The sequence below is a fragment of the Carcharodon carcharias genome, chromosome 26, assembly GCF_017639515.1.
Source record: "Carcharodon carcharias isolate sCarCar2 chromosome 26, sCarCar2.pri, whole genome shotgun sequence".
NCBI lineage: Eukaryota > Metazoa > Chordata > Chondrichthyes > Lamniformes > Lamnidae > Carcharodon > Carcharodon carcharias.
In genome coordinates, this window is record NC_054492.1 from 42,346,797 (window position 1) to 42,364,497 (window position 17,701).

Genomic DNA, 17,701 nt, shown 5'->3' on the forward strand with positions numbered 1-17,701 from the left:
ACCTGCTCCAATCTTTCCTCCAATAAGATTGTCATTGTAGACTTTTATTCCCTTTTCCCTCAAATGCTTGACTAGCTCCCCCTTAAATGCATCAATACTATTCATTTTAATCATACCTTGGGCTAGCGCATTCTGCATTCTCATCACTCTTAGTGAACAAATTTCTTCTGAATTCCCTATTAGATTTCTTGATGACTTTCTTGAATTGATGGCCTCTTGCCATCTCTTTCTCCACTTGCCTCTCTTTATCCACTCTATCAAAACCTGTTTCCTTCCATATGCTCAAGATGGACCCTTTAGCACAGTATTTATATTGCTGATAACGGCAGGAAGTAATGGCTAAGCATTTTATTAAAGTATAAAGGCAGCTATCTGACTTGAAAGCTTTGTTTGTTTCGAATGAACCAAGTCATATGCCAATGGTTCAATAAAAGCAAATAAAAGAAGATATGAGGGTCCAGTCAAAAGTTATATATTTGACCCCCAAACTTGGTAAGAACACATTAAGATAAGCATTGATTTTATCAGTAGAGATTGTTAACTCTGACACATACATGATGCAGAAAAACTGATGAGATTCATGCTTAAATGCTGGGCAAACTTAATTTTTGGTAAGCGTATCATCAGGACTGCAGTTTCTTCTGGCACTTTTGCAATGCAAAGGCCTAAACCCAACCTGGCTTGTTATCTTATCTGCAGTGATAAGCATTGTTTGCAACCTACTCGCAAAAGGACATTGGTACACTGAAGATTCAAAACATCATTTGCATTTTATTTGATTACATTCTGCAAACCCAGAAATTTTGAAACAAGGAACATAATTCAAGCTCAGCTGAGGTATTCTCTGGTATGTTTTATCAACATGTCTTGTGAAAGTTAAGAAAATGATATAGTGTACCCATATCATGATGAATCCTTTTGAAAATGATAAAATAATTCTATAATGTTCTCTCGGTAACTTTTTATTCCGTGATGTCAAATTAGAGCAAATTATAAGAAAGAATACAGCAGATGACAGGAGGGCAAAGGGTTTGGGGAGTAGGTAGGCATAATCACAAATGCAGTTCAGCAAAGATATATGTGAAATAGTACTTTAAAAAAAGAGATTAGAAATGTATATTAAATATAAAAATAGAATAGGTCTATGGTGTAGATGCAGAATAATTGAAGCTTTAAAGATGGGAATGATATTCTGCAAACAGAACTTTTTAAGGTGTTGGTGAGCTTTGGGGCAAGAGGACAGGAGGCAGTAGCTGAATAGTAAGGAGTTGGATGGGGAGGGGATCGAGGATGCACAGAGAAAGAATTGAACCTGGTGAGGGCAAAGGCAACTGAAATTACATGGTCAGGCAGAGAATTATTACTGCATGTGGCTATTGGTTGATTCAATCAGCTTTTGAACAAGAAATATTCTGGTAAAGAGCAGGAAAATGGGTCTGCAATGCATAGCTAGGATGTGTAGCTGGAGTGAAACTGATATAATAGGCTAAATTGGACTTGTTCTACTCTTCAGATTCCACCGTTTAATTGGAATAGGATGTGCAATGACTATAAGCAACAAAGTCACTTACCAGATCTTGAAACTCCAAAACATCTTCAAAGCTTTTAGGTTTATTTTCCATTTTGCATAAATATATACAAAGTGCAGCTGTAAAATATTATTGTTTTATTAAAGCAGTTAAAACATCTAGTGCCATAACAAACAAGCAAAACTTAAAATCTTTCACATTAAATTAGTTAGAAAATTGACTGAATTAAAATGTTTTTCAGTGTGTGAAGATATAGTTAAAACAAAATTTACTATGTAAATTTCTCCCCATATTTGAAGATAGATCCAGTATGAAATACGCTTCAAATGTAAAAATCTGTGGTAAAATTCCCAGATCACTAAACTGCAGAGCGCACTGCTTAGAGGAGTAGAAAATGCAGGTTTAAGGCAAAACATTAAAGACTCACAAAAATACTGTCAAGATGGATTATGAGCATAAGCATCAGTTTCCTCAGCATCCCCACTCCAACCTGCATTACTTGCATCCTTAAGTCAGTCTTCTTATACTAGTTTGCCTTTCACATTTTTTTAAAGTTTTTTTTAAAAAGAATTTCACAACACCGCAAGGTACGTTTTTATCGCGATCCCTTTATGTTGCTTTGTTCTAAAATATATTGGACGGAGCAATAACAACAGGGAACACCAACTTGACTTTTCTTGTTGGTTTTTGAGTGCCTGGAGCATGAATAGTGATGCAAACAGGGTTTCTGTTACTTCTCTCACTGCGGATTGCAGCCGAGCCAAATGATTTGATGAAGCTGAATTTCAGCATGCGGGAACGTGTCAGGAGATTATGGTTAAAAACTGATATCAACAGTTAAACCGTTTCAGCAAGTGCAGCTGCTCGTTTCGACCGCAATTTATCAAAAATAAGTGATATCATTAAACCAAAATATATATATATATATATATATATATAAATAAATGAGCAAGCCTGACTGATGAAGGGCCATACGGACTGGAAACGTGAACTGCGCTCCTCCCCGCAGAGGCTGAGGTTTTTTTTACAGCTAGTTTTGTTGCAGATTTCCAGCATCCCCGGCATTTTGCTTTTATTTCCAGGAGCACCACCGGATGGCCCACGTAGCCTATAAACTACTTCCAGTCATCCTTTCCTAAACATCTTACTTCTCCGCTACAAATCATAACGTCTCAAGTCTTCACAACCGAAGACCGATGAACTCACGAAGCGAAGCGCACCAGGCGGGGTGGGGGTGGGGGTGGGGGTGGGAGAGAGAGAGAGAGAGAGAGAGAGAGAGAGTCGACTGCGGCTCCCGTTGCTAAGGCAGCCCTAACAACGCCCACTTCCGGTGCGGAAGGTGCGCCGCCGTCCGCCGTCCGCCCGCCGATATGCCTGGAGGAAAATGGTTCCGCCCCAGCAAAGGGGAAGGTGTGCGTGGCTGAACGGGAGGCTGCGATCGGTCGGCTAGCCTGTGGTCGTGCTAACTAACAAACTAACATCCTGCGTGGTGAAAACTGCGGGGTTTTTTTTTTAAAAAAAAAAGAGGCCAAGTTATTGTAGCTTTGTTTGGAATATTTGATTCCAGAGAGAGGTAGAGAGAGAGAGAGAGAGAGAGAGAGAGAAAAAAAAACAAGCCCAGATAGTGAAGGCCGGAACGCAAACAGAATTACCTGGACAAACTCAGCGGGTCTGGCAGCATCGGCGGAGAAGAAAAGAGTTGACGTTTCGAGTCCTCATGACCCTTCGACAGAACTAGGTGAATCCCAGGAAGGGGTGAAATATAAGCTGGTTTAAGGTGGGGAGGGTTGGGGGTTGGGGGTTGGGGGTTGGGTGGGTGGGTGGGGAGGGAGGGAGAGAAGTGGAGGGGGGGGTGTGGTTGTAGGGACAAGCAAGCAGTGATAGAAGCAAATAGAAAAACAAAAAAAAACTGCGGATGCTGGAAATCCAAAACAAAAACAGAATTACCTGGAAAAACTCAGCGGGTCTGGCAGCATCGGCGGAGAAGAAAAGGGTTGACGTTTCGAGTCCTCATGACCCTTCGACAGAACTAGGTGAATCCCAGGAAGGGGTGAAATATAAGCTGGTTTAAGGTGGGGAGGGTTGGGGGTTGGGGGTTGGGTGGGTGGGTGGGGAGGGAGGGAGGGAGAGAAGTGGAGGGGGGGGTGTGGTTGTAGGGACAAGCAAGCAGTGATAGAAGCAAATAGAAAAACAAAAAAAAACTGCGGATGCTGGAAATCCAAAACAAAAACAGAATTACCTGGAAAAACTCAGCGGGTCTGGCAGCATCGGCGGAGAAGAAAAGGGTTGACGTTTCGAGTCCTCATGACCCTTCGACAGAACTAGGTGAATCCCAGGAAGGGGTGAAATATAAGCTGGTTTAAGGTGGGGAGGGTTGGGGGTTGGGGGTTGGGTGGGTGGGTGGGGAGGGAGGGAGGGAGAGAAGTGGAGGGGGGGGTGTGGTTGTAGGGACAAGCAAGCAGTGATAGAAGCAAATAGAAAAACAAAAAAAAACTGCGGATGCTGGAAATCCAAAACAAAAACAGAATTACCTGGAAAAACTCAGCGGGTCTGGCAGCATCGGCGGAGAAGAAAAGGGTTGACGTTTCGAGTCCTCATGACCCTTCGACAGAACTAGGTGAATCCCAGGAAGGGGTGAAATATAAGCTGGTTTAAGGTGGGGAGGGTTGGGGATGGGGGGGTGGGGGGAGAGAAGTGGAGGGGTTTGGTGTGGTTGTAGGGACAAACAAGCAGTGATAGAAGCAGATCATCAAAAGATGTCACACACAACAGAACAAAAGAACACAGGTGTTAAAAAGTTGGTGATATTATCTAAACGAATGTGCTAATTAAGAATGGATGGTAGGGCACTCAAGGTACAGCTCTAGTGGGGGTGGGGGGGAGCATAAAAGATTTAAAAATAATGGAAATAGGTGGGAAAAGAAAAATCTATATAATTTATTGGAAAAAAACAAAAGGAAGGGGGAAGAAACAGAAAGGGGGTGGGGATGGAGGAGGGAGTTCAAGACCTAAAGTTGTTGAATTCAATATTCAGTCCAGAAGGCCGTAAAGTGCCTAGTCGGAAGATGAGGTGCAGTTCCTGGAGTTTGGCATATGTGTTGTGGGAGCAGTTTCATGTTTGGGGCATTTTTATTTCCTTTCACTGCAGCGAAGACGCTGTCAGCATAGACCACAGGGAATAAAACTCCACAAGGCACTTTATCGTGTAAGAAAGATTTTTTCTTTCAATATGTGTTGTAATCTAGGTTAGAATTCACTGCGATTCGCTGGAAATGATCACAGTTCATGTCAAGCTATGTGGCATGTGTGTGGCTATTTGAAATAAACAGAGATGTTTATTATTTTTCATCCATACTTAAATTCTCCGCCCTGTCCACGAAATGTTTATGTAACCAAAAATGTTTTAAGCTTGTTCCCTCCTGTACAGTAAAACAAACTGCAGCTTTGAAATCAGTCCAGCAGGACTAGGGGTCTATGTAGTCTTTGTTGGAGACTAGGATGGTGTGTGAGTGGGAAAAATGCAGGATAGGACAAGATGGGAGGAGCAAGAAATTTTGGATTATCTGAAGTCTGCAGAGCATGGCGAATGGGAGTCTAGCAAGGGGAACATTTGAGTAGTTGAGTCCTTGAGTCGTCAAAGGCAGATGAGGGTTTCAGCAGCAGCTGGGCTGAAGTAGGATTCAAGCTAAGTGATCTTATCTAGATGGAAGTAAGTTATGGTTTTAATGAAGAGGATATGGAATCACAAGTTCAACTTGGGGTGGAATAACATGCCGAAGTTCAAACAATCTAGTTCAACCTGAGCAGGGGGTTGGAATAGGTGGTGGGCTTGGTGAGTGGAGTTTGTGGTGGTGGTTGAAAACAAATGAGTCAGATTTTCGTGGAGTCAGGCAGGAGCTGGATACAGAAGTCCTGCCTCCATTTCCGACAGATCCCATTTTTGCTGGTGGGGGGAAGGGGGTGCGGTGTGAATCACACAGTTGGGAAACTTGAGCTCAGCAGGGTCACTTGAACTTAGTGCTGAGTTTAAATGTACCCCATTTTGGCAGTTCCAATGGTCTTAACCCAGTGTGGCGGTCACAAATTTGTGGGGTAGATATAAACACCCTTGAAGGGCAGATAAGGTCTGTTTAAGTGTCTGAGGTTTTTTAAATCCCTGCTCTTTAAATCTGGGGGAAAAACAGGCTGAAGCTGTCACTGAGTAGTTAAAAAAAAATCCTCTGCTGGACTGCTTTGATTGGCAGGCCATCTGGTGTAGGTTGGGGAAAAAACATCTATCTGTGCTTTCAAAAGAGGTCTCTGTTGACATTTCCTAAGGACTAATATTATGTTATTATGAATTCTTGACTGAGTTTCAAAAGTGACAATTATCTCAGCAGGGGGCTTTGAGATCATAATGTGATTGACAGTTTAAAGAGACTATTAAAAGATTAGCTGTCTTTGATGGAGAGTCTGGATAGAAATTAGTTTGTTTTTATAAGAGGTTAACCACTTGAGATTTAAAAGATTTGAATTGGTTTCATGAATGGGGGTTTATTCCATGATCAAGTGTGAATGAGTGAGAGCTAAATTAGATTGTTAGAAGTTTATTTTTTCATCTCCACATGGTTCCTGAAGTCTGCCAATGGTGGACACTGGGTGAGTGGCTGTGGAGGTAGTATGTTTGGGCATGAGGAGGCACGGAGTAGGTGGGGGGAATTAGTTGGCATGGGGTGTATGGTGGGTTGTGGGGGGCATGAATTGGCATGGAGGGACTATGGGGGTTGAGGGTTAAAGAGCCCTACCAGCTGTTAAAACAACTGGGACAATGTCCTAGACAACTGGGGTGGGCCTACTAACCAACCCACCTCAGCACTTAGCAACCCCTTTGGCTGCCTCGGATCTGTTTCTGGGGTCAACAGGCCCAACTTATTCTTGTCCTCCCTTCCTCGGAGTGAAAATTGGAACTAACAAGGCCCTATAAACTGAGGCAAGTCTGCCAAATCAGAAAATTTCCTGACTTGAGTTATCTGCCTCGGTAGCAAAAACTTGGCCCAATGGTTTCAATCTTCCCTATGTTTAACTGGAGGAAATTATGCTTCATCCAACACTGAATGTCAGATCAGCGGTCTGACAACATAGAGGCGGTTGAGAATATGAGGTGATGGTGGCATTTATGTGAGAGCTGAATGCATATATTGGGACAATGTATCATGTGGATAGGTAAAAGGATGGGTCAAGGATGGATCCTTGACGAACTCCAAAGGTAACAATGGAAGGACAGAAATGGAAATCATTTCTGGAGAACTCTCATATATTAACACAATTGAATTTCATCTATGTTTTGAAAAATAGACATATAGACTGGAAAGCAGGCGCAAGACTTCCTGAGGTGGATCCTGTATGGTCCTTATCTATCCAGGAGCTTTGAATTTATGAGTAGGTTATTCTGACAATCCTAAAGTGTAAACTATTTTTGCATTCTGTGTTTACGACCAGTCCCCGGGAGAGGTCCCCCAGTTTGTTACCTGCCTGAATGGGATCCCAATTTTCTTAAGTTCCCAGGTGAGGAGGAATGAACTGGTTCACCTTCTATATTCAACCCCCTCAGTTGGTCACAACAAGGTTAATTTAAAAGGGATTCCTTCCCCCGTGGATACTTTTCCCAGTCCAAATGTATTTATGTTTCAGAAGGAGTCAACTTAACCAGGCTTTCTTGAGTCAAAGAAAGAGTAAGTTTATTAGTTACTAAAAACCCAAGAAAAAATAATAAAAACTTAACACACACATCAGAAATAAGAAGTTGAGTCCAAATAAAAGTTAAAAAAGATATCTGAATCAGTCTTTGCTTATCTGTGAAGCGTAGATATCGATATGTCGTAGCTGTTAAATTGGGTGATTCCAGTAGTGCTGACTCTGGCAGTATAGCAGTTGGTTTGGAGACATTTGGGGTTCTGCAGGTTGGCCGAAGAAGCTGTCCTATTTCCTTTTGATTGTGGCTTCGCTGACTTTCCTCCTGCAACTGAGAGAGAGAAAGAGACTTTGCCTGCAAGCTGCAGGGGCACCTGTTTGATGATCTTCTGCTGTCACTCTCACAGTACACTAGCACACACACACACCAGGTATGCAGCTAGCTTTCTGACCCATTTGCATGTGTATTCCTGGAAGGGTAAAAAACAAACATATCTTTTGCCCAGAGACCATTTTCTTTCAACTCAGACCATTTCCACATTCTGAGATGTAACAGGAGATGGGCTTTGGATGTCATCTGAGATGTGGCAATCAGTCTCCACAAACACAGGAGATTAAAGTTGTCTTTTGCATTTCATCTCTTCCTTTTGAGTGTCTCTGTCTGAAGCATGCCTTGATGTTTTTTTAGGTGTGACATTCTGTGTTCTCTCGGGATTACTTGGTCAAGTATAGTCCACATAGGAGTTTTCCACAAAATTCTCAGCCATCTTTTGCTCAGTGTCTTTGCTTGTATGTCTTTTTTAAAAAACACATCTTTCTTAAAAAGTTCAATATATCCGTAAGTAATTCAGGGCTGTAATCCACTGTTGTGCCATCTGTATCCATTGATGTTGAAGCATTAATTATGGAGATTAAAGTTTTTGATGAACTCAAGCCATGTTGCCAAAATTTTGTCCCTATGTTTTTAAGTTCCACAAAAGTGCCAACTTCAGATATCGTCTTTGGACATTTTAAGTTGTTGCAACCTGTTTAATGATCAGTAACTTTTTGTTTAAAGTAAACAAAGTTTGAAATCCCAGTTATCCACTAGGAGAATTATGCCACAAGATTCTGTGGTTTTGAACAAACAAAATAAACTTTAAAAGTTAGGGAAGTAAAATAATTTACACTATCCATCTTATACTCTAACTTGCAGAATTAACGGAAGATAAAAATGAATTAAGAGGCAAACTGTGGTCAAACACACCATATTGCACATTATATGGCAGATGCAACTAAGGCAGATCCCACAGATTTCTTAACAACCCACCCAAACATCCAGTAACCAGTGTGAATCACAAAATCTCATTAAAACTCTGCCTCACGATGGATTTCAGCTCTTCACTTTCGAAGATCTAGCCCTTGAATTTTCTCAAAAGCGGCTGTAATCAGAATGCTTCAACAACTGCGCACCTCCCAATGGTCAAACTCTTCCCCTGAGACTGCACTCCTCGGAATTCACAAAGCTAAACTCCTGCCTCTAATTACTGGCACAATTCCAGTTCGTCCACAAACTGCTAGCTTCACTAAGCTGGCACTACCCTTGGGTTTCTCCAAACTCCAGTCTCCTGCCTGCATTGAGCTATAAATAGCTCCCAGGAATTTTCTGAGCCCTAACTGTCTGGAGCCTGCTAACAGCTCCCAGGGCTTCTCTGTGAACTGCAAGCCACACGAAGTCCAAACTGCAGCCAATCCCCTCTCTCTGCACATTCACAGATAAATTGAAACCAAGCTCCACCCATCTCCATGACAACGTATCCTTTCAAGGTTCACTTAATGATTTTAAATTAATTTAGCTTTAGCTCCCAAAGACTAAATATCTCACTGGACTGCACTTCTTTGCCAGCAGTTAGACATCACCTCTCCAGTTCTCCACTAAGTAAGCCCACCTCTTGTTTTATGTCTCTGTCTCTTCTATCCTGACTCAATTAAACAAACATGGCTAACCTTCTGAATTGAAATTTTCTTTTAGGTGTTCTGGCAATCTCTAAAACCCAGCATTTTAGTTACCTTACCTTCACAACACCCACCTTCCCAGAACTGAAAATTTACCTCTGAAATATTAATATGAACCATTACCTAGATATTTGTCACAGGGTGAACAGTGAAGTACTTAGGAAACTATTCTTATGATTGAAATTAACCAGCACTTGACCCAATTGTATTTTTTTTTTTCTTAATTTCAGGGATAAACCTGTAACCATTCCTCAGGATGTCAGTGAGCTTGGAAAGAACCATGAGAGTTGAAGACGCACTTCACACCGATGCAAGTAAATGTGAAAGTTCTGATAGACTGTGCACCCAATCAAGTGAAGCTGACAAACAAGAAGTCTCTGATTCTTTTAAAGATTTGAAACTAGCTTCCCAGACAATACTAGAAACACTCCAACAAAATGGTCGCTCAAAATGTCCAAAATGCCAGAGCTCAAGGATGTTTTATTGTTACTCATGTTGCCTGTTGGTAGATGGTGTGAATTCTGATGAGATACCTCAGGTTAAGGTTAGTAACTAGGGGTAGAATAATACAGAATTTGCTGTACCATTTCCAATATTCAGAACCTTGATGAGCATGTTAACTTTCTTTCAGCTAGCTACACAATCCCGGCTCTTCACCTGGATGTAAAATGCTAATGTTTTTTATTGTTCTGATACAGTAAATGAAAAGGAATTGTAACCTATTTCCCCACCCTTTAACAAGGGTTAATTTGTATACTGGCACTCAGAAGACCTGAGGGGTTGCAGTAAAATGACAGAGTTCTTTCTCTTCCATTCAAATAGAAACATAGCCATAATGACTATACAGTAATTGTGCTATCATTCATAGTGTTTATTTCTTTATATTTTTGAATTACGAGAAATAAATAAATAACAGTATGTATTCACACTGTCATGAGCTCATGATTCTGGATGAATGCTTTGCTTTTACAACATGACTATCTGCCATTTGGTTGGAAAATCATATTTTCAACGCTGGAGATTAGAAAATCTGTGATTCATCATGAATTTGAGTATACTGATTTTTTTTCCTGCTCAATCATGAAAGCAGTCACTTATTGGTAATTTGCCCATGTGGAATCACAGCTGAGTTTGATCCTGCACATTTACAATGCCCACACTAAAGATATTTCTGATAGGTATTATTCATTCATTCTTCAACCAGCGCCACCTCGAACTAGCCTTGTATTCATGACTTCAATCTCACATTAGACAGTTGACTTTTAATGACCTCCGAAGTAGCCTTGCATAATTCCTAGTGGTAAATTATTATCTTCTTAGAGCATCTAAGGATACAAATATACCTACATCCCAGGAGCACATTTTAAAAATAATTAACTTTTGCTGTTTAATGGGATTTTGCTGTGTGCAAATTGGCTGCTGCATTTTGTTGCAAAACAACAGAAGGTATACCTCCAGACATCTTAAGAACATGACAAAGGCTGTATAAGTGCAAGTTTGTTCTTATCAATTATATTGTGCCTATTCATCTTTACCTTGGTAAAAAGATTACAATATATTTTCCATTTCCAGCTCCCTTTGAAGATTGATATTATCAAACATCCCAATGAAACTGATGGCAAAAGTACTGCTGTGCATGCAAAGCTGTTGGCTCGAGATGATGTCAATATTTACACGTACCCCTGCATGCCAGATAATGAGGAGGAAAAACATGAAGTAAGTTATCAAAAAACACACTTTCTTTAACTAAGACCACATGATACCTTTAATTATTTAACTGTCTGTTGTTAGTTTGGTACCACATACCATTTGCCTAGGCAAATTATTTTAAATTTCTCTATTAGTGTCATTCTCTCACGAGATGGTAAGAGATGTGTTAGGTCTGTTCAAGGTAAGATAGTATAGTCCTGGCTCACATTATACCTTCCTCAGCTGTAGGAAATTGTATGATTAGAATATCTAGAGAACTGAAGGTTTTTTTTTAAAAGAATCATCCTGTTTCATCATTTTGAGTTGCTTGTAATCTTAGTGTGTTGTTTTGATCCGTCTTTATTTGATACATAACTTCTCTGTTTTAGGTTGTAGTGGTGTTCCCTGGTCCGAAGTCGATTTCCCTTGAAGATCTTCCTAAGCACTTATCTAACATTGCAGATAAGAAATCTGTTCCCACAAGACCTTCCAAGAATGTCCACAGCCATGATGAGAACATTCCTTTGGAAGGACCAGAACTTAAACGTGCAAAACTTGACCACTGTAGTTTGGATACTCAAAATCCAACAGAAGAGCAGGATGCTGGAGAGGTGAAGATAAAAATGGCCCCATTAAAAAGGGTGATATTTATTGATAGTACCTGGAATCAAACCAACAAAATCATTACTGATGAACGTCTTCAAGGTACTGTGTAACTTAGAACATTAAATGAACAAACATTGTCCATCAACACGTTTCTGCCTTGCACAGATGCAAAATCACTAAATATTCTGATTTGCCTAATAAGTATTTGATTAGATAAAATCATTGGCACAAACTTTTTAAAACTAGTCAGTTCAGTGTCTTTCAAAGCTGCTGCAATGCACCTATGGATAAATTGCACTTAAATGATTTTGTTTTTCTGTCTCATAGGGCAGGATTTTCCCCTCGTCAGTCTCCTGATCGCGATTTCACGCTGACTGGCCAATTAACGGCACTGAAAGTTCCCTGAAGGCACAGAGCTACCTCAGGGAGCTGAAGAATTTTAAATACAAAAATAAACTTTTTATAAATGATATAAACATGTCCCCACATGTGACTTAGTCACGCGAAGTGGGACATGTAAAAAAGGAGGTTAAAATTTTTAAACTTTTTTTAGTAAGTGTTGGAAACCTCATCCTGCCCGTCAATGAGGTTTTGCAAAAAATGCAAAGGCCTTCTGGCCTATTCATCTGCCTGCCAACTGAACGGTTGAGCGGGCAGTAAAAAATGCAACTTACTTAATTGCTTAAGGCCCTTAATAGGCCTCTTAATTGTTGGCGGGCGCGCTGCTGCCTCTCGTGCGTGGCTGCCAAGCGAAAGATCGCGAGAGTGCGCGATGACGTTTTGACGCTCCGCCGACATCATCGTGCACTATTTCACTCCCATTCGGGTCGGGCACATGTCTGCCTGTTGGATGAAAAATTTCTGCCCATAATCTTTACACTCTTCACATCGTTTAATCTTTAATCTTAATCTTTACTTTGTTAGCTGTTGCTTTATATGTACCCCACCAACCCAGCTCATGTGTATTCTGGTAACAGAACTGTGTTTCACTTACTTTCACGCTCTGTATATTCTATATAATTCAAGGTCTTTAGAGTATTTGATTTCGTGCTTCTGAGTTTCCCTGTTTAAAATAGAGCTGCTGAGAAAATAGAAAGCAGAATTGGACGGGATGTAAAAGGGGCTGGAACAGTTAAAATCCAAATCAACAGCTTGCATTTATAAACACAATTTTAATGTAAAAAAAGAGTCCCCAGGCACTTCACAAATGGGTATAATGAAAATGCATGTGCAACACAATGCACCATAGTCACAAAGATGTAGCTTGTGGCTTTGGTTAACATTTCCCTGCCATGAAGCCTTTGCTAACCTGATTGACGTATAACCCCATAGTCATATCACGCAAAGGAAAGCAAAGTGAGATGGGAGCAAAGTTTTGTTTTGAAAATGTCTCTCTGTTGTCAATTGTTTCCAGATTGATGTCATAATCATCTAATTATCTTATTTAGTTCTATGACCTTGGTTTTTGTTATTCCTTTAATTTATATTTAAATGTATTTGGTCTTTGTGGAAAGTTACATAGAATGACATAGAATATACAGTACAGAAACAAGCTATTCAGTCCATGCCAGTGTTTATGCTCCACTTGAGCCACCTCCCATCTTCCCTCATCTAACTTCGTCAGCTTAAGTCTCTAATCCTTTCTCACTCATATAGGGTTATCTAGCTTCCCCTTGAATGCATGTATACTGTTCACCTTAACTACTCCTTCTGCTAGCACGTTCCAATTCTCACCATTCTGGGTCAAGTAGTTACTTCTGAATTGCCTATTTAATTTCTTGGTGACTACATTATATTGATGCCCATAGTTGTGCTCTTTTGCACAAGTGGGAACGCTCTGACCACTCGATCAAACCTCTTGTAATTTTAAAGATCTCCATTAGGTCATTCTTCAGCCTTTTTCTTCTCAAGAGAAAGGTGGCCAGCCTTAACATTAGATTAATTTTTCTGATCATTTTAATCTGAGAATATTGCAGTTTAAAATCAAATAAAATCAACCATAGGTTTCCCGCTACTGATCATTATCCAACAATCCTAATTAAAAGTGTGCATGAATGCTGAGTTAGGATACAGTCAGGCTTGGCTTTGATGCCTGATATCAGGCTAACACAACCTGTATAGGTTCATATATGAAAAATAGCTACTGCTGGTAATAGAGCTGGCATCTTTAGAACAGGGGGAGATGGTGGCACAGTGGTAATGTCACTAGACTAGTAATCCAGAGGCCCAGGTTAATGCTCTGGGAACACCGATCCATGACAGCAAAGTTTAATTTAAATGTTTTTGTAAAATCTGGAATTGAAAGCTAATCTCAGTAACAGTGATGACGAAACTATCGCTGATTGTTGTAAAAACCCATCTGTTTCACTGATGTCCTTTAGGGAAGGAAATCTGCTGTCCTTGCATTGTCTGGTCTACATGTGACTCCAGACCTGCAGTAATATGGTTGACTCTTAAACACCTTCTGAAATGACCTAGCAAGCCACTCAGTTCAAGGGCAATTAGGGATGGCCAACAAATGCTGGCCTTACCAGTGACACCCACACTCCATGAAAGAATACAGTTTTAAAAAAGGACGGGGAAAATTTTATAGCATTGACATAATGGCACCAAAAAGATTGACGTAATAAACTATCATTCTAAAAGAACGAGTTAAGCTGACTTGACAAAAGTGCATATTAGTGCTGATAGTTCTCAAATAGCTTAAATGTTTTCCTGTACCCTTCTCTTTGCAGAATTACTTCATGTCGAACTAAGAACACGAAAGACACATTTTTGGCGTCGCCAGAAAGGAAAACCAGACACATATCTTGCTACCATAGAGGCCATTTACTACTTTCTAGTTGATTATCATAGATTGCTTTTAAAAGAGAACTACAATGGGGAATATGACAACCTGTTTTTTTTCTATTCATTCATGTACAGATTAATCAACAAAGCTAAGCATGCAGCCGGAAAACTGAACTGAACTGGAGTCACTGGTGATACTTCTACAGTTTCACATTTCATTAAGACACTGTAATTTGTAAGCTAGGACTATATATATAAGCTTATAGTAAATTCTGCCTTTTGATATCTAAATAGCAATGATTAAAACTTGTACAGTTTGTTTAATTATCTATTGGTCTCTGAACCTTAATGAATTTAAACATTTAGAAAGTACTTACCAGTCAGTGTCTTCTTTAAAGAGATACACTATCCTGTATGTTTTTCAAATAAATGTCTTCTTCCTCCCTAAAGCAGAAAGTAACATGGAATAGAGATGACATCACTTAAGTTCTTCATTTTAATTTTTTGCAAAATAAAAATAAACTTGTTTGCAATATCTTAACATTATTAAACTAGCTAGTAGAATTTCCTCATAGAAATGGTCTTCCTATCATTAATGTAGGTTTATAAACCAGAATTTGATGTAAATTCAGGATTGGTTGAAAAGCATTGAGTCTGAACTATTGAGCAAAATGAACGGCATTTCAAAGTCTACGGGGTTAATGAAACAAAAACAGTTTTTAAAAAATAACAACAGTCTGAGAAAAAGGATCTATATTGATCATATAAAGGAACAATCATGCTGATTCTAATCTGCGTTCATATATTAAATTTATATTTAGTTTCTCATTAATGATACACACACACATACAGTTGGCTAGACTGAATAATGCGAACAAGGTTTTTCTAGGGTTTACATGGCTCTGCCACTGAACTTATGATGGACAGGCAAAAGAACCCACATGAAAATTCACCCACTAGGTATTTTGTCTTGCTGATTAGCAGTGTTAATGCTGCTGTACTGGAATGGGCAGACTATTATAACTCGTCTTTTGTCATAACCTCAGTCATTTGGTAAGGCTATCCCATAGGAATAGATTACCTCTAATTCTCCCCGCTGCTCAAGGCAGATTTAGATTCTCAATCTTTGATAGGTGGTAATTGGTAGTTGCCACTCTGTATCCTCTCAAATTGGATTGAAACTAACATGAGAATAGCCAATGCTTATGTAGTAGCATTTTGAACTCACAGACCACCAAACAAGATTGTCTGTCCAATGCAATTATCTGCTACTGTAGCAACGGCTCAACAGCTAAGGGCATTCTAGGCATTTGCTATGTTTCCAGAATCTAAATAACCTGATGAGGGATGGAATGATGCAACAGGTTATGTTGTCAATTTTGCAAAACTAATGCAAGGCTGTTGTTATTCTATTAAATCAGTGTTACTGAAGCAGCATGTTGGCATAAAGTAGCATTCCACACTGTCCTGCTTTGTGTTAAGACCACCCACGTTCACTTTGTATTTTGGAGTTGGTTGTGTGTTACAATTTGTGGCTAAAGGTCTCTTTCATTTTTTCATTATAAAAAACATTGTTATTACAAGTGCATTGCAAATTTAATATAAGCCAGAGCTAAAGAGTGACATGTTTTGCTGAGACGTTTTGTGAGTTTCTGTACTAGTTGTTTACCTTGAATTTCCAAAATGACACTCTTTTCTGGCAGAATGGTTAGCGAAGAAGCCAAGGACTAATTGCCCACAGTGCTGCACTCTCTGCCAAAGTCTGTTTACAGACTTCACACACACACTGCAACACTTTCATGTGGACATCTGAAATTTATCTTGATTATGTTATTCTATCATAGGCCTATTATGCCCTTCAACATTCATGAAGATGGATAGGCACAATTTTCCAATGCTTAATTACTTTCTTTGAAATTTATGGAAAGAATGATATAGGGTGCAGCACATTGAAGAAACAATTTATAGGCAGGGACCCAAAAGGAGAGAAACACAAGTCTGAGTTGCCAATCTCAAAAGCTGAAGGATTGATTAGCAAAGAGCAGCTGGGCCCCTGTAAATTAAGGGAAAAATTCAAATAAAAATCCCATCTCAAACACAACTTTGCATCTTTTGGTGGCTGACTTGAAGCATTATTCATATAGACCAAGGAGTAGTTTGCTTTCAGCTTCGGCTAAGCAGTATCCTTCGAAACAAATACAAAAAGGATTTCAAACCTGCACAAACATTTCATAATTGTATTAAATCCAAGGACTAAACGTTTGAAATTTATCTTGAAAAAAAATCTAAGTTAGATGATGGAGGAGCAACAAAGTAAGATCAGCCTGGATGATGTTCTCTTGCTGCATGTGAGCTTCATTATCTGTATGATTTGCTGTCAAAGAAGGAACTCCCATTTATAGAATCATAGAATGGTTACAGCACAGAAGGAGGCCCTTTGGCCCATTGCAACTGTTTTGGCTCTTTGCAAGAGCAATTGAGCTAGTCCCACTCCCCTTAATTTTTTCCCCATAGTCCAGCAAATTTTCCTCTTCAGGTGCTTATCCTATTCCCTTTTGAAAGCCACAATTGAACCTGCCTCCATCATAGTCAGGCAATGCAATGCAAATCCTAACCACTCCATGTAAAAAAAAAAAATTCTCATCACTTTTTATTCTTTTGTCATTCACCATAAATCAGTGTCCACTGGTTCTTGACCTTTCAGCCAATGTGAACAGTTTCTCCCTATGTACTGTGGCCAGACCCCTCGATTTTGAACACTGCTATCAAATCTCCTGTCAGTCTTCTCTAAGGAGAACAGCCCCAGCTTCTCCAATCTATCCACATAACTGATGTCTTTCATTCCTGGAAACATTTCTGTAAATCATTTTTGCATTTTCTCTAATGCCTTCACATAGTCCTTAAAGTGTGGTGCCCAGGATTGGACACAATACTACGATGGAGGCAGAAGCAGTGTTTTATAAAGGTTCACCATAACCTCCTCGTTTTTGTACTCTATACCTTTCATTATAAAGCCCAAGATCCCAAATGCCTTATTATCCGTTTTCTCAACTTGCCCTGTCACCTTCTATGATTTGTGCACATATGCACAGCACCTTTCACGACCTCATGACATCCCAAAGCACTTTATAGGCGATGAGATACTTTTTGAAGTGCAGTTACTGTTCTAACATAGGAAACACGACATTCTGCACACAAGGTCCCAAAGCAGCATGAAAATAAATTATTAATTTTAGTGATGTTGCTTAAGGGATAACTGTTGATACCAGAAGAACCTGCTCCTCTTCAAATTGGGTCGTGGGCAGTTTTAGAAGGCAGATGGGGCCTCAGTTTTACTTTCTCTGGAAAGAGATACTCTTGATAGTGCAGAATTTTCTCGGTACTGCAGCAAAGTTCCAGCCAAGATTATATGCTCACGTCTC

At 39.8% G+C, this 17,701-nt stretch overlaps 1 protein-coding gene across 6 annotated transcripts; it reads left to right on the forward strand.

Annotated features, from left to right (window-relative positions):
* The first annotated feature begins 2,925 nt into the window (after nt 1–2,925).
* dtwd1 (DTW domain containing 1) lies at nt 2,926–15,902 on the forward strand. 6 transcript variants are annotated; one of them, XM_041175306.1, is made up of 6 exons: nt 3,016–3,267; nt 6,864–6,947; nt 9,425–9,738; nt 10,767–10,910; nt 11,273–11,588; nt 14,225–15,902. In XM_041175306.1, exons 3-6 carry the CDS (start codon nt 9,451–9,453, stop codon nt 14,455–14,457), a joined length of 981 nt encoding a protein of 326 aa, XP_041031240.1. In that variant the 5' UTR covers nt 3,016–3,267; nt 6,864–6,947; nt 9,425–9,450; the 3' UTR covers nt 14,458–15,902. The 6 variants fall into 6 exon arrangements, with proteins under 6 accessions (XP_041031241.1, XP_041031240.1, XP_041031239.1 ...); XM_041175307.1 differs by lacking the exons at nt 3,016–3,267; nt 6,864–6,947 and adding an exon at nt 2,926–2,990 and having other exon boundaries at nt 9,424–9,738; XM_041175305.1 differs by lacking the exon at nt 6,864–6,947 and having other exon boundaries at nt 3,017–3,267.
* The last annotated feature ends 1,799 nt before the right edge of the window (nt 15,903–17,701 follow it).

Bases quoted from the DNA above. Each gene is read 5' to 3' on its own strand.
- dtwd1 (XM_041175307.1), top strand. From the start codon at position 9,451: ATGTCAGTGAGCTTGGAAAGAACCATGAGAGTTGAAGACGCACTTCAC. The intron at 9,739-10,766 runs GTTAGTAACTAG...TTCCATTTCCAG, and splicing joins ATGAGATACCTCAGGTTAAG to CTCCCTTTGAAGATTGATAT. The intron at 11,589-14,224 runs GTACTGTGTAAC...TTCTCTTTGCAG, and splicing joins TACTGATGAACGTCTTCAAG to AATTACTTCATGTCGAACTA.